The 16904-nt window shown below is 35.9% G+C and overlaps 1 protein-coding gene across 3 annotated transcripts; it reads left to right on the top strand.

The window, feature by feature from the left end:
• Positions 1-8225: 8225 nt before the first annotated feature.
• Positions 8226-16036, top strand: LOC104233377 (nucleolin 2-like). 3 transcript variants are annotated; one of them, XM_009786765.2, is made up of 13 exons: positions 8226-9141; positions 9505-9609; positions 9683-9725; positions 9932-10116; positions 10326-10424; positions 10513-10764; positions 10846-10959; positions 11118-11147; positions 12552-12641; positions 12718-12981; positions 13066-13179; positions 13386-13512; positions 15859-16036. In XM_009786765.2, the coding sequence occupies exons 1-12, from the start codon at positions 8410-8412 to the stop codon at positions 13491-13493; spliced, it is 2136 nt and encodes a 711-aa protein (XP_009785067.1). In that variant the 5' UTR covers positions 8226-8409; the 3' UTR covers positions 13494-13512; positions 15859-16036. The 3 variants fall into 3 exon arrangements, with proteins under 3 accessions (XP_009785067.1, XP_070021260.1, XP_009785066.1); XM_070165159.1 differs by lacking the exon at positions 15859-16036 and adding an exon at positions 13989-14275 and having other exon boundaries at positions 10849-10959; XM_009786764.2 differs by lacking the exon at positions 15859-16036 and adding an exon at positions 13989-14275.
• Positions 16037-16904: the final 868 nt, after the last annotated feature.

Genomic DNA, 16904 nt, shown 5'->3' with positions numbered 1-16904 from the left:
TCCGAAACTCAACCGAGGCCCTCGGGACATCAACCAAACATGCCAACATATCCCATAATATCATTCAAACTTGTTCCAATCTTTGGAACACTCAGAACAACATCAAAATATCAAATCATCAACGGATTCAAACCTAAGAACTCCAAAAACTTCCGAATTTCAATTTCGATCAAAAGTTTATTAAACCTCGTCCGAATGACTTGAAATTTTGCACACACGTCACAAATGACACAACTAACCTACTCCAATTTTCGTAATTCCATTCCGACCCCTATATCAAAATCTCCGCTACCAACCGGAAAATGCCAAAATTCCAATTTCACCAATTCAAGCCTAAATCTACCACTGACCTCCAAAATACATTCCGGACGCGCTCCCAAGTCCAAAATCACCTAACGAGTTAATCAAATCATAGAAACCCAAATCCGAGATCGAATACTAAAAAGATAAAACTTGGTCAAACATTTCAAATTGTAAGCTTCAAACTAAGAACTGTTCTTCCAAATCCATTCTGATTACCCTGAAAACCAAAACCGACGATTTACACAAGTCATAATACATCGCACGGAGCTATTCATGCTCGGAAATTGGCGAGTGAAGTGCAAAAACTCAAAACGTCCGATCGGGTCGTTACAAAGACAATATCCGCGTCCTCAAGTCTGAGCAGGAATATGAGAGGGCGACGACCATGCTGAGGGAGGCGCGACTTGAGGAGCAAATTGGTGAACTTTATCGGGATGCTTCGAGCTTGGGAAACCAAGTTGCAACTCTTAAGGCCGAGAAGACGCAGTTATTGGCTTAAGCTCCCCCTTAAGAATCTGCCTCTGCTACTGTTCCTCGCCGTCTGTATGAGCTATGGGTCCATGTTGAGGCCCAACATGATATATATAAGGGTTTGTGGGAGGCGGGGAGCGTTACTGAGGCCGTTTTTAATGATGCTCGTGCAAAGGCACGCGAGGCTCGTCTAGCCTGTGGTTATGACCCTGCGACATGTCGGCGAGGATGGTGAGATTGAAGGTGAGCTTCCTTCTGATGACGATGATGCTGGAGAGAACATCGGTGGAAATGATGCTAAGTGAGGAAATTTTTGCACCTCTTGTACTCAGGTTTTTTTGTGTGGTTTGTTTTCATTTTTTCTTGGGGGCCCTCTATTGGCCCTTTCTAAGGCGTGACTGTTGCGCATGCACATCTCCTGAATAAAATAGTCGTTTTGTCTTTGGCAATGTATCTTTTGACATTCTTTCTCTTTCTTTTTTGAAAAATATCGGATTTCCACGCGATGAGTCCCTGATTCTTGATTGGGAATTCGAATGCGGTTTTACCTGGCTTAATTTAAGTGAGGTCGGAGTCAGACTTGCCAACTCGGGTGATGTCAGTTTCGACTTGTAAATTTGAGCGAGGTCGAAGTTTGACTTACCAACTTGGGCGAAATCAGTTTTGACTTGTAAGATTGTGCATTACTTCCGCTTGGTGATGGCCAGGGGATGTAAGAGCATCAATTCGAGCGAAGTCGGGATTACGACCTAAGGTCGAATTGTTACCCATTACAAATTGGAACGAGACTGAATTTCACTCATTTGGTGATGGCCGATGGCCGTAAGGGTATAAATTTGAGCGAAGTCGAAATCGTAACCCGTTGTGAGTTCGAGCGAGGTAGAACTTTCTTTTATCTTGACGACGTCCGATGGACATAAAGGTGTAAACTCGAGCGAGGTCGAAATTATAACTCGTTGTGAGTTCGAGCGCGGTCGAACTTTCTCTTCACTTGGCGATGATCGATGGCCGTAAGGGTGTAAATTCGAGCGAGGTCGAAATTGCAACCCATTATGAGTTCGAGTGAGGTCGAACTTTCTCTTCACTTGGCGATGACCGATGGCCGTAAGGGTGTAAATTCGAGCGATATCGAACTTTCTCTTCACCTGGCGACGTGCGGGTTTGGAGAGATAGTGATATTTGTTCATTGCATTACTTTTATTGGAAAACATTACTCGTTGCCGCATTGTTTATGCGTGCGTCGGGGTGAGTCTCGGTTTGTTCAATTTTGCTTTCATTGGAGAGTACCATGCGTCATTGCATACTTTGTATGTGTCAGCGGAGTCCTGATTTATCTGGTTCTTTCGTTGCTAGGCTTGGAGAAGCTGTTGGCCAGATAGACGACGAACTTATTGCTTGGGTTACTGGGAACTCTGGGACTTTCATCAATTCAAACACGTGACTCATAATATTTAGTCGGCTAATTTGGCATAGGATTGTCGTGGCGAGCATACGTGCAAGTTTTTCGAGCTCATGTTCTGCCGATATTGGAGAGATTGTACGTTTCATGGACCTATTGCTTAGTCCCAGATTCCGGAGATAATTTCTAAATAATGTCGGCCCATTCTAAGTCGTTTCTGTTATTTGTAATAGGTACGACACAAAGGGCTTTTCTCGGTCATTGATTGCAGATGATATGGTACGGAACATTTTCCTGATGTGTTCGGTGGCGTTCGTTCCTTGTTCGCGCACCTGTGAGAATGCTCGTGTTCCTATCCCGAACCAAAAAGAGAGAAAGTATGATAAGTTAAACCTAAACGAAATTGCATGTTACCTTGACCTGGTAAATCGGTGAAGGGGGAAGGGCGCTGTAGGGCTACTTGCTTCGTCCCGTGCTCAAATGGTGGTTTCGCATTTGGTAGCCGTGTTTGGCTTCGTCGTTAGTCGTGTCTAGGTTTCTCGTGGGGTGAACCTATATTGTCTGTGGGGATCTCGAAACCGAATCCCAATCTGATCTCGTCCGATATGCGCAAACAATAAGGGAAACATGTCATATTTGTTCATAAATTACATAGTGCGTATGGGTACGAAAACAAGGCAGGATACGCCCGTTATTTTAAAGGATCACACAGTAAGTTGTCGTCCCTTCCTAAGAGGTGGGAATACAGGTCGGCTTATACAGTAGATACAACAAATATGATTGCGATCATGCTAAGTGCGTAGTGACCATGATCCCACTTTAAACATGCATATGACGTGTTAAACCGTCGTTACATACGAGGCGTGAATTTTGCGTAGATATCGGATATAATTTTGATTTCATGCAGATCTGCAGCGGGGTTTGAAGCATATCAACCGGTGCTTATTTTCTGATGATTTTTTTTTTATAAATATGACTTGAAGCAATTGTGGGTTTAGAGTGACATAACAGGGATCTTTGGCTCTAGCATCATTTAATTATAATATTCTAGGAAATTAAAATAAAAAGTTTGCATGAATGTAGAAGCGGCTTTAATCCAGTGTACGATTGAAAATGACTGGAGGAGGTTTATAGCTTCCATGACAAGCCAAAAGAACTCTGCAACTCTGTACTGAAAAGTTATGATTACAGCGGCCCCTTTCTTTTGTCAGAATGAGGGAGATGAAAAGACAGAATCTTTTTGTCTACTACTCCATTTTATAGGAAAATCCATTTGCAGGGAAAAACCAGACACTTACGAAATGGACCGCCTTTTGTATTGGGATTCTAGTACTCGTCACTATTACGAGGAAATAAGATAGGAAAAATGCTGACGCCTACTTCGGTGTGCCGTGCACGTGACCAAGAAATAAAAGATTGTTAAAAAAGATATGTAAGGAACTCCAGTATTTAGTCTTTTTTTTTTTTATTTGGTTAAGCAATTCTTTTAATTGTTTTCTTCCGAAAAGGAAGAAATAAAACTGACTTTGCTATAGAAGCCGTTTTTCATTTTCAATTTCCTAATGACCTTTATTATTTCCTAATGACCTTTATTATTTCCTAAACGCATGATTTCTAACAAACAATTCAGGTCTATGGCCATTTTAAACAATCACAAAACACATACGACGTAGGTCCAACTTATTGATCTTGATAAGAGCAGATTTTTACTAAATGTCGGAATGAATTACACAGGTAGATTAGCTATATGATCAGAGTCGAATCCAGGAATTTGAGAGGATGGGTGCACCAAACATCTTCAAAGTAGGGGTGTATGTAGATCGGGTCGGTTCAGATTTTTTAATTACCAAACCAAATCAATAGTATCGGGCTTTTAAATTTATAAACCAAACCAAACCAATAAAGTCAGGTTTTTCAATCTCGGGTTTCGGGTTTTTTCCCAGTAAATTTGTAATAGCACAAAATATGTATATTATTCTCCAAATATTTATTTTAGTCATAGTAGGATACAACTATATAATATATTTTCCAAGAAAATAAAATAATAATATGAGAAGAATCATAACTCATAACATTGTACTAAATATTCAATAACAAAGATAATAAAATTGTAAAAAAAAAAAAAAATCTAATTAATACACCACCAATGCTATTACGTAGATCACTCTTTATGAAAGCAAACAAATAACTGAGATTAACAATAAAATAAGAAATAAAGAATATACCTGCTTAAGGAGTACAAAAATTAGGAAGATCCTTGTGTTGGTAATAGAGATTCTAAAATATCATTCTAGAATTGCAAGATTATAGCGATATGAACCGAGAGAGGGACAGATGATACAATGATTTGGGGTTTAGAACAAGAGATCTAGAGAGAGGGAGGGACACAATTTACTTTTGGCGTGAATCACTGAATTGGGATTGATATTTGGGGGGAATAATTGATATTTGGCATTAAAAAATTAAAAAGAAATAATACATTGATGCTATCGTGCAAAACAAATAAAAGAGAGGAATGGGGGCCAATTGAGGAAATAAAGAAAAGGCCCAACTAGTGCACTTTGACCCATTTTTGACCATGGCCAGCAAGTACTTTTATAAATATTAAGTGAATTATCTATATAATAAATTAAATTTTGTGGGATTAGCATGGGGTCACCGGCACCACCATTTGTTATGCAAATCCGCTTCTGTATGTGATCCAACATTTGAATACACAGTTGAAACAAATCATCATTGCATTTTTGTTGTATTTTGACAACAAAAATATTTTCGGCAAAAATCAATGGGCTCAAGCCATATTCTAAGAATTTGCCCAAAGAAATAAGTAGACAACTAAAATAAACAATTTATAGTATCTGAAAAAACAAATGCATACTTGAAACTCCAATAATTGGCAAAAGTTTTGGAGTTTCGATCACGTTATTTAATTATTTATAAATTTTACCTAAAAAAGAAAATATATATAAGCCAGAACAATTAACTACTGCACATAAAGAAAATAAAAAATATAAAGTAAAGATAAAGTATGTGCGATATATTAGAAGAAGTAAGAAGAACTACATAACCGGAACAAATAAATTACTGTATACGACTATATGACATAATTTATATGACCAAAGATATTATTTATGCGCAATTTATTTGTTGCATTGAGGTGTTTGAAAATAAAAACATGAGACTAATTTAGGGGTCGTTTGGTATGAGGTATAAGAAGGTATAATGCTGGTATAAAAATTTAATACCATCTTAATACTTGGTTAGCAAATCAGGTATAAGTTATTCCAGGATTAAAATTAAGAAGGAATTACAGGAAAATACACTTGACTTCACACCATAACCAAAAATGACCTATATTGTTAAGTTTTGCCCGACCTAGCCCATATTGTACATATTTTAAAAGCACTAGCAAATTCAAAATCTGTTTTCTTGCCACCATTGCTTCTAAAAGCTATGAAGTTAAATCTATGTTTTCACAATCATTGCTTTCACTCTCTTTTCTTCTCACATCTTCTAAATATGCTTCAAGGGGTCGTCCGTCATTACTGCTTCTTCCTTGTATCACGTGGTTGTAATGTAAGAAAATTGAAAATTCAACATTCCACCATTGAACGTCATTCAAAGCTTTGCTTTCAAAAATAAGACTTTTTGAGTTTGTTAGTTGTTTGGATTAGGTGTTGTTCCAATTGATTGAAAATATCAAAAGGAGTTCAAAATTTTAATTTGAAGTGATTTGGTGTAGATTTGAATTAAATTTCAGAAAAAATGCAAGGAAGAAGACGAAGTCAGTTTTTTGTATAATCTTGTATAATAGTGTATAAACACATCTTATACACTATTATACAATTTTATACATCTTTATACAAGCGTCTGTAGACGAACTTGTTCCACGATTTTCAGTTGCAATTCTTGTTCAAAATCACTCCAAATCTCCATTAAATGACTTCAAATTTTATATGCAACCTCCTTATACTATTTCTAATAATTCTAGATAATACTCACTCCAAATTTCTCACAAAATCAAATTCGGAATCTAAACTCACATATTTAAGCTTGTTAAAATTCTAATTTTCACCACGCAAATAGATTTGGTTTGTTGAACTGATATTTGAGTTACAGTTACTGATTCGAAAATTAACTTAAAAGCTTGAGCAATCTTTTTTTAAAATTAAATAGTAATTTTGAGAACTTATTGGAGTTGGATGTTGATCTTAGCCTATTATGTTTGGGCTAATTGGTTGTAAATTGAAATATGGGCTAGAAAATTGAAAAGTAGGGATCACAATTGTTCTTATGTGAAATTTTTCCTAAAATTAACACCGGGATAACTTATACCTTATAGAGGGTGGGGTAATTAGCACCAGTATAACTTATACATCCTTCTTACAAATTATGCAATTGTCATATTTAATACAACATACAAAACAATAGATAAAAAATAATCCCGGCATAACTTATCCCAGCATAACATATCCTTACATAAGCCGTATTCAAACTAAACGACCCCTTATAGTTCATGACAAATTTCGGAGATTGTTACGTATTTTATATTATGATATATATTAGAAATATATGTCCATAATCTTGATCGAGTTCTATTCGTATGAAGAAGAGAAAATAAGCAAAAATATAAAATAGATACTTGCTAATTCATAGATGGCGTAATGGCTTCTTGGCCACTTAAATTTGTAAGACTTTTGAAAACCGATACACGAACTTTGGATTTTTCCATTTGAACACTCCAACTTGACAAAATGGGTAATAATAAACACATCCACCAGAGCGTGTATATCAATTGCGCTGACATGTACAACACATCATGCTAAGTTATTTATTACCTGCCATGTGTTATTTGTGGGTCCCATTTTTAAATACAAAATTAGAAAAAAAAACTTACAAATACAAAAAGGGAAAAAAACAACGCCTGAAACATACTAGGTGTTCGACAATTCCACCGTGGGAATCGTCCCCTCCGACGAGCAGCACAACTCCGATGAGGCAAAAATGAACGCGCAAGGTGTTCGAGGTATCCAAATTGAAAAAGAAAGGTACCAAAATGTTCGCCTTGACGAGGAGAATGCTCCTACACTTCCAATTTCATATGGGTACCAACCAATTCCTCCAATTTTACAATCCAAAAGCTCAGGCAGTCCGGTTGAGCAAGGTGTTCGACGAAATGCCCGTATCAATTCTGGGCCAATTTCCAATTGGAATCCCTTCTACTATACCAATGGATCCTTTATGCAAAGATTCAGCTCAATCCATTCAAGAAATCAACCATCACCACCAAATTGAAAACTCAGAACTTTACCACTTGGCCGAGCATAGTGCTCCAGGGATAATTGGATCCCAAAACCAGTGCCAATCCATTTTTGCACCCCAAGTGAGTATTCCCAACCCATCACAACCAATTTTACATGGGTCAATCGCGTCGAATATTAAAAAAGGTCCTTCAGAACACTGTTCACCCAACACTGTTCGACCAAATGTCAATCCCCAGTCCGGTCCAATTCAAAGGAATTTATTGATGGGAGATCCTTCCTTAGTACCTATGGAGATAACTTGCCAAGTTTCTCCGCAATCCATTGCAGGAATTGAATATGCTCAAAAAATTGGAAAAGTCTTGCAATCCAATGCGGGAAGATGAAAAAGCTGGAAAAGTCTTTTTTTCCCCTTTTCATTTTTATTTATATTTTATTCTAATTCTAATTTTTTAAGTAAAAACAATACTATTCACGCGCCTTGGCAGCTTGATTTGCACACAGTTTAGCCATGTCAGTTGTAGTGGTTCCACATAAGCATGATCAACGGTCAAAAATATTTGTTATTATCCATTTTATCAAGTTAAAGTGTTCAAATGGAAAAATTCAAAGTTCGTGTATCGGTTTTCAAAAGCGCGAGGAACGGATTACGCCTTCATACATTAGTATAATAATTAAGTTTGAGTTTAGGCTGCCTGCGTGCTCCTGACAAATTAATTAGACAAGACCTTCAATCCAAAATCACGCGCCTAAATAAGTACTTACTAGTATTGTTCAAAACCTTTTTGTATTCTGTTATCTCCTTCATTTTTGCCTCTTTCAATTCTTATTCCACTTCTTCGGTTCCTAATTGCTTCATCTCTCTTCATTTTGTCTTTCACTATACCCTGCCTCTTCATTTCCTCTTCACTCCAAACTTCTCTCTCTCAACTATAGGTGTCTTCTTTAATTTTCTTCTTTCACTCTAAACAAACAATGGCGGATGATGCAGGTTCCGGTTCCGGTTCCGGTTCCAGCTCTACGGACCAAGCACAAAATCAGCGAACAGCTCAAAAGAACAAGTCTAAACATACTCCTTTTTCAAAAGTGTGGAGCGATGAAGACGAAGTCTCCCTACTTACAGGTATTATCAAGTTCCGTAAAGAAAAAGGACTTGATATACAAACAAATATGTTTGCATTTTATAATTACGTTATAGATTCTCTTATGCTTCGAGCAACATTAACTCAGTTAAGAGAGAAAGTTAGAGCTTTGAGGAAAAAACATGAGAAAAATGTTAGCCGTAAAAAGGGTCCAAAAACTCCACATGAGGTGGAGTTGTTCCAATTGTCTCAAAAAATATGGATGGTTAATGTCAAAGAATCTGAACACCAAAAAGAGTTTGTAGGCGGGAAATCGGAAATCCCAAACACATCGGAACCCAGGCAGCCAGTAAAACAGAACTTACTGGAAAATTGGATGTCTCAGCAACACATTCCAGAAATTGAACAGCCAAAACAGGAAATAATACCGAAAATTGGGCTGGGTTCGCAGAATCTGCTAACATTGCTAAAGCGTATAGCAGAAGATGTAGAACTTGTAGCAAATGCTATGTCACGTTCTCAAAGGCAAGTTGATGGAGAACGGTCGGATCTTTATTTCCAAAGCACAGATTTACTTGTGAAGTTTGGGAGATTGGTGAAGGAGATCAAAGCGAAACCAGAAATGGTAAAATCTTGCTCAGTTTTCTCATTCTTTTCCTTTTATTCAATAGCAAATTTAATCATATTATTCTCATGCCTTAATTAGCATTTATAGAGCTTGCAATTACAGTGTCTTGTGTGAAACTAGTTCTTATTAACATGTCAAAGTCCTGTCTTTGTTTAAATATTTTGGTTTTAAATGGTTAGCATCTATAGTTTTTTTTTGGTAGGCTACGCTGAATGTCTTGTTATACTTCTCTAATAGCTTCTTCACGTATATTTGCCACTCTCATCTTAATGAGCTGTTTTAGGTCCTCTCTTTCTGAATAAAATTTAAAAATCTCAAGTGACTTCTATGATCTTTGAGAGTGTTTGAATTATATTTCAGAGACATTCTTCTGAACTACTTGAACAAGAGATATTAAAAGCCTACTTGGAAGCGAAGATAGAGCACACACAATTAGTTTCAAATGCCTATAATGCTTTCATTCAGGTAACCATTTTATCTCCTTTGGTTCAAGAGTATCCTGAGTTTCAATTAATTTCCGGTTGGTTTTTTTTGCAAGGTTGATGTTGTTGTAGCTGCTCCGACCAAACCCATGAAGAAAGGTTTGATCTTTTGCCTCTCTTTGTTTGTGGATTTTAATCTATTGTTCTATTTGCTTTGTTTGTGTACGGATCTTAGAGTTCATGTTGTATGAGCACAAAAATACTTTTTTCATGTACCCTTTTAGCATTGGAAAATCAAAGAATTGTTTCTTGGTAGAGGAGGAGATATTTGGTTGGTGGTGTGACTAATTCGTGCGTGTTTACAGGGAAGAGAGAAGCTGAGAATGAAATTGAGAAGTTAGGGAGTACAAAGAAGCAAAAGAAACATTTGGCTGTAGCACAAGCTGCTGAGAAAAAGAAAAGCGATGCAAAGGCTCAGAAGAAGAAGAAGAAGAAGAAACAAGAAACCAGTTCCTGTGACGATAGCTCTCAGCCAGAAGACGAGAAGAAGGTAATACATGCACTAACTGTTTTCATCTAGCCAAGTTATTGAGTGCAGAATTCTGATTTATATTGTATTTCTTGAACACGGGATGTTTTGTGAACCGGGCTGCCTTTTTCATTGTATTGCGTAGTATGTCTGTTGGCTGCATCTAGATATGTAGTCATATAATTGATAACATGTGGTCTCATTCTTATTTTGTTACTATATGTTTGCAGCTTACTGAAGCAGCGGCACCTCCTAAGAAAGTGACTCCTGCCAAAAATGAAAATTTAGCCAGCAGTTCAGATGACTCAGATTCTTCAGGCGAGGATGAAGTAATACCTCTTAACTTAGCAGAATCTAGCATATTTTTGATATATTTTGACCAGTGATGTAACTAACTCTGCTTCTGTTTATGTATAGGCTCCTTCTAAGAAGGCTGTTGCAACTTCAAGTAAGAATGGTCTTGCTGCTAAGAATAATGATGATCCGAGTGATGATTCTAATTCTGAAGCCAAGAAACCTCCTGCTAATGGCTCTGCTGCAGCTTCTAAGAAAGACGAGTCAAGTGATGAGTCTAGTTCTGAGGATGATAGCAGCAGCTCCGAGGCGGACGAGGCGCCTGCTGCTGCCTCAAAAAAGGAAGAATCTAGTGATGATGATGATGATGATGATGTAAGGGCATATGGAGTTGATGAAATTGGTGCTATATTGATATTTTAATAATGTTACTATAGTTGATTTTCTTTTTTACAGGAGCCTCCGTCTAAGGTAGTTTCTCAATCAACAAAAGCTGCTCAAGCCGTGAAAAAGAATAGTGACAGCTCTGAAGAAACCGACTATGATGAAGATGATTCTGATTCGGACAAGGTTTGACCACTTGATATTTGATTTGTATTATTTTTGTCCTCTTGCTATCGCATGAAATCCTTAATTTATTTACTTAAGTGAGTATTTTACTTGCCTTTTGAGTTTCTTATCATATTTTGCTTGCATTTGCATGTTGTCTGATAATTTTCTTTCTTTAGGGAAAGGCTGCTGCTGTATGTAAAAAGAAGGTAGGCTGGCAAAATCATTATCTTCTACTTTTATTTTTTATTTACTTTGATAAGTCTCCATCTTCTTTTTAATTGTATTTCATAATGTTCTACTTGGCAATAAAATGAACCTTTTCCTTTCGTTCGTGCAATTCAGAAATGAACATCTACGGTAAGCAATGTTTTCTTAAAAAAGCTTATTTTTTTTTATAGGTGAAATGACATTACATCCCTTTACTTCTAATATATCATCTTCGACCATGAATAAGGGGCGCCCCGACGAATTTTGTGGCCTAAAGCCAAACTTTACGAGGGGCCTTAATTTTTTTTAAAAATTTATTTATTTATTTATTTGAAGTCTATTTTTCTAGCTTTTCTTATATACAAAGTTACTAATAATTTTCTTATAATCAATAACTCCTAATAAGTATTTCTCAATTGACAATATAACTAACCTACTTAATCTTTCTTGAGACATTGTTGATCTTTCGTAAGATTTTATCAATTTTAATTTTAAAAACTTCTTTCCACTGAAGCACCGATAACATGAGTTATTAACATTATTCCATAAGCAATATAGGCATTTGGAAAAGAATCAAATCTTTTTATTTGATTGAGTGTATCGATTAAAATGTTATCTTCTAATTGTACTATTTTTCTTAATACTTTTAATTCAGAAAATAGATCTAAACCATCAATATATAATTGATTATTATGTTTTAAGGAACATTCAAGATTAAGGCAATATTTTTTTTAATTTTCATCATCTAGTGATTTTAGTTTTTACCGCTAAATAGAAAACCAAAAATATTTTCATATGCTTCGAATTGCTCAAATCTATTTTGATGTGAAAAAATAACCTTGTCTACTATGTATAAAAGTAATCTATGGGTAACATAGGAGACATCTCTATTTTTTTCTCGGGGAATATTTAGAATTTCCACTGGTTAGCTTTTAATTTGCTCCATCAAATGCAATGTGAATAACCCATCCTCTAAAGGACTCTTCGAAAGATTTTGAGATTTCATTATCAACACTCTCATCAAATTGTTACTTCCTATATATCGCACATTTCTTACGAAATTTGGGTTCGATATTCATTTCAAGTGCAAGTTTCCTTGTCAAAAATCTTATAGCAGTTACAAATCCTTTTTCTCTATATTTGTTAAAGAAAGAAATCGAACTTTTTCGCTTCACAAAACTTTTTGTTAAACTTATACATAACCAATTAAGTGTAACAAAAAAGGGGCCCTCACAAATACGGGGCCTAAAACAGTTGCTTTACTTGCTTTATGGAAGGGCCACCCCTGCCATGAATCATTTTAACCAACACGAAAATCTATCTCCCTTTCTTTGAATTGATGTTAGTAATTTGTTAGTCTCGGTTTACATTCTGTAGTTCATTGCTCTCCCCATCCTTTGCAGGTTCCTTCATCTGCAGACGGTGATGATGAGAGTAAGGATGATACTTCTGAAGAAAGTGATGAAGAAGAGCCTCAAAAGAAAAAGATCAAGGTCTGGATATGCTTCATTCGTGATATTTTAACTTGTATTTCATTTTAGTTCATTGTCTAACAATTGTGTTTCACAGCCCTCTAGCACTCCAACTGTCTCAAATACTCGAAAGGAGAGTAGTTCTGAGGAAGATGTTCCTGCAGCCAAGATATGTCCTGCTGATGGCTCAGCTGCAGCTTCGAAGAAAGACGAGTCAAGTGATGAGTCTAGTTCTGAGGATGATAGCAGCGCTGAGGAGGAGGATGCCGTTAATAAGGCACCTGCTGCTGCACCTAAAAAGGGTAGTGCCGCTGCCTCTAAAAAGGAAGAATCCAGCGACGAGTCTAGTTCAGATGATGATGTAAGGGCATATGCTAAGTGATAAATGCAAATATTCCAAATTGTATTTCGTTTTAGTTCATCATTTCACAATTCTGTTTCACAGCCCTCTAGCACTCCAGCTGTCTCAAAGAAGGAGAGTAGTTCTGAGGAATCTTCTGAGGAAGATGAGTCCTCTGAAGAAGAAGAGGATGAAAAACCATCGAGAACTCCCAAGAAGGTAATATTTTCGTATCTTTTGGGTTGATCAGAATATTCCTTTTTGGCATAACTAGATGATCTGCATCTCTTCCGACGGATTTCATAATTAGTTACAGCTTCGTTCTTACAGTTGGTTGAGCTGCACTATTTGTCATGTCTCGTTGCTTTACAAAATTATAATTTGCGTTTTGTATTTTACTTTAAACTATGCTGTTCATAATGCAGCAAAAGACCCCTATTACTCCTAAAGCTCAAACTCCGGGATCAAAAACATTGTTTGTTGGAAATCTACCCAACTTGGTTGAGGATGGTTCTTTTGAGGGCTCATGTTGAATTTGTCACTGCACAGAAGGTAAGTTATTTTCTCCGTAACAAAGTTGTTAGTCTGATGCAAAAAAGAAGAAAGAGTTAAAGACGCTAAATCACCACCTGCATTTTCTTGAACCGATAAACAGCTAAGCTCTATCGACTAGTTTGGGTTATTTGTCCGTAAATTAAGACATGGATAATTGCATTCTATGAATTGATGCAATTTGGTTCTTCCCAGTTCTTTGCTTGTGTTCTGTTTTTGCATTCAGTTCTAGCAAATTCTGTTCACTTTCTTAGTTTTACTTTGTTACTCTTGATGTTTCTCTGAACGAGTGTACGATGATGTGATTATCTACTTGTACAGATAATATGCAATGCTTCTTCTTGATGCCCGATAGTTACTCAGTTTTGCTGCTGATATCTTATTATACATGATCTATCTGAAAGTTTAAAATATACTCTTCCAGAGTGTTATACTCGCTTATTTTTCTCCTTTTGGTTTTCTGGCCCATCTTGTAGGATCTTGGTGATGCAGCGTGATTGCTAATTTGCTATTAGTGGCTGAAGCTTCAGGATATTATGACAAACTAACGTTGTTTTTTGTGTTCTTGAAAGCATTAACAACTACTAGCTTTTTTGGATGTGGTGTCTAGTAGCATACTATATCTGTTTATATTTTTACAAAATTGTTATTTTTATGACTCAAGATTGGCTCTTGGATGCTTGTTTTTGTAGCTGACATGGGTTTCATACTGAACTTTACAGGCCTATGTTAGCTTATATATGAAAAGCTTGTTCTAACTGAAGTTAGGTTGCCTATGCTATCTAGCTGAAGTTAGATCTTTATCCCTGCTTCAATTAAATTAGCTAAACTAGAAGGCAACATATTCGAATCAAATAATGGAATTTGTGAAATAAAAAAAATAAAATGGCATAAAAGACAAGTTTCTATTAGTCGTTTTCTTATCCATATGATTTTGGGCAATCCTCGCCTCTCGAGCTACCTTTTGAGGTTAAGTTAGGTCCTAAATTAGCTTGATTCCATTTTTTTTGAGTTTCCAGCTTCGCGCTCAACTTTCATCGATGCTTATTTATTCCCATTATGTGACTTCTGCCTCTCCAATTTCTCCTCGCACCTCGTCAACGCCGTTCAGGTCAGCCAATCTACTGCTGTCAACAAAAGGCTTCAATTCCTGATCAAGACCAAAACCAATATTGGCGAGTTTCCCATAGTGATTAGGTTCCAAAGCAGTCATCATTTACAATAATTATAAACTATTTCTGGACCACTTCTCATCCCTTTCCTTTAAGGGGCATGAATTGGTGTGATAGACCTGCTCAGCCTGATACACATAGCGGGAGCTTACTGCACCGGGCATCTGCTTAGCTTGGTGTTTAAACTTTTTTCCCCATTTTTTAAAGTTGTTTAAATATAGGCTTCTTACGTTTTACAGGCAACACAAATATTTTTTTTTACCCTTCCATTCTTTTCTTCCACAACATAAAAATGCACACCATACAAGTCATAAGATGGTGAGAATATTTGGTCAAGTTAGTGTGAATGTTCCCCTAGTTTGGTACTTGTCAGGCTTAAAATTTCATCTTTCCACGTTCTTAAAACACAAAATGGGCGGATTACAAGCTGGTACACATGTATTTGGTCCCAAAAGGCTTGAAACAAATCACAGTTGTATCCTGCTGCTATTAGTCAAAATTTAGTTTTATTTTTCTTTTCCTTTCTAATATTTCTATTTATGTGTAAACTCACAAGTTATCACTATAGGCTGATAGCCTCTTCTCAAATACAATAACATTATAAGCCGAGCTCTCAATCCAGGTCGCAGTAGTGTTATGTGTTATGGATGATAAAAATAGATCTCCTTAAAAATACAATATATTATATGTGTCTTGGCAAGTTTTGACGGTCCGTCACGACTTGCGAAGAATTTAACAAGATAGATAGATTGAAAGTAGTATCAAGTTTTGTCAATTCGTCATGACTTGTGAACAATTGAACAAGATAGGTAGAATTAAGATAATACCAAGTTCCGTCAATCTGTCATGACTAGTGTACAATTGAACAAATACGTACCAAGAAAACAGTAACAGTTAAACAAAATAGGTAGAATGGAGATAGAACTCTGTCAATCTGTATTGACTAATGAACAATTGAATAAAATTGGTATTCTTGCCAATCTGTCATGACTTAAGAACAATTCACCTCTATATTTTACATCGCACATAACACGTTCATTATCAACGTTCAATATTTTAAAAGATGGATTCTTTATATACTTTCGCGTGTTTAAACTGTTGATTTCTTTCACCTAAATACTAAGATTAAGTTGTATCTTACATATTGTGTTCTATTTTTTGTTGTATGTTGCAGGATGAAGATCCACAAAGGCGAAGCCCCTTCACTAGATGTGGTGTCTAAAAATAGGAGAAGATGTGACTTACACTCTGTTTGGATTACTGTTTCCCGTCGTTTTATAATTTATCGTATTGTACTATATTATATTGTGTCGTATCGTTTTATGAATACAATGTTTGGATAGATTGTATTGTTTGTTGTTGTTAAATAACATTTTGTTGTTTGGTTTGACTGTATCGTATTGTACTGTAACTGATAAGTTTACTATAATACCCTCAATTATTTTAAATATTTAAGTTATCAAGAATTACACATAATAATTATTTAAGAAAATCCCTTTCTACTAATTTATCACTAATTATGTCTTATATATATAAATTAAGCAATTAAAATCATACAAATTCTGTCGAAATTAGTTGAACAAGTTAATAATCCATATATATATATATATATAAAAGAAGGAATCAAAAAGCTGACGTGGCACATCCCAAATATCAGCATTGCTATTTATCTTTTTCTTGGTTTTTTCGATGTTCTCCCTAATTTTTTTCATTTATTTATTTATTTTATTTTAAATGCAAAAACTCAAACGTCACTTCTTTGCTTCTCTTAGAATAGCCTCCGTGGGACCGTTTCTGCCAAATTAGAACATTGGTAACGTTTCAGTTACTCATCATCAAGATCCATAATGACTAACCAGAACTAAAACATATCAGAATTTGAAAAGCCCCACCATTTGATAAATTGGATAAAATTGATTTTACAATGTGGTTTCTCTTTAGTTTTCTATTCGAGTTATTCGTTTCAATCAACCAACTTTCGAGATTAGAAACTACATCTTTATTTGCTGATTAGTTGTGTTCTCATATAAGGGCATATGCATTGTTTGTAGTATACGAAGCTTCGAAAAAATGAGATATCGGCAAAAATTGATGAATAGAGAAATTTCCAATATTCCAGCTTAAGGAAGACGAATTTCTGGTTGCGAAACTCTTCGCCAAGGTATTTTGTATGTTTGTCATAGTCTCTTTCTAATCTCTCTGTAATTTTAGCTAGTGGGG

Source organism: Nicotiana sylvestris, chromosome 12 (genome assembly GCF_000393655.2).
Source record: "Nicotiana sylvestris chromosome 12, ASM39365v2, whole genome shotgun sequence".
NCBI classification, from domain to species: Eukaryota; Viridiplantae; Streptophyta; class Magnoliopsida; order Solanales; family Solanaceae; genus Nicotiana; species Nicotiana sylvestris.
This window is presented reverse-complemented; position numbering and strand designations above follow the sequence as displayed.

Excerpts from the sequence above, each read along its gene's own strand:
- LOC104233377 (XM_009786765.2), top strand. The coding sequence starts at position 8,410 with ATGGCGGATGATGCAGGTTCCGGTTCCGGTTCCGGTTCCAGCTCTACG. Across the intron at positions 9,610-9,682 it reads CCTATAATGCTTTCATTCAG|GTTGATGTTGTTGTAGCTGC; the intron begins GTAACCATTTTA and ends TTTTTTTGCAAG. Across the intron at positions 10,117-10,325 it reads AGCCAGAAGACGAGAAGAAG|CTTACTGAAGCAGCGGCACC; the intron begins GTAATACATGCA and ends ATATGTTTGCAG.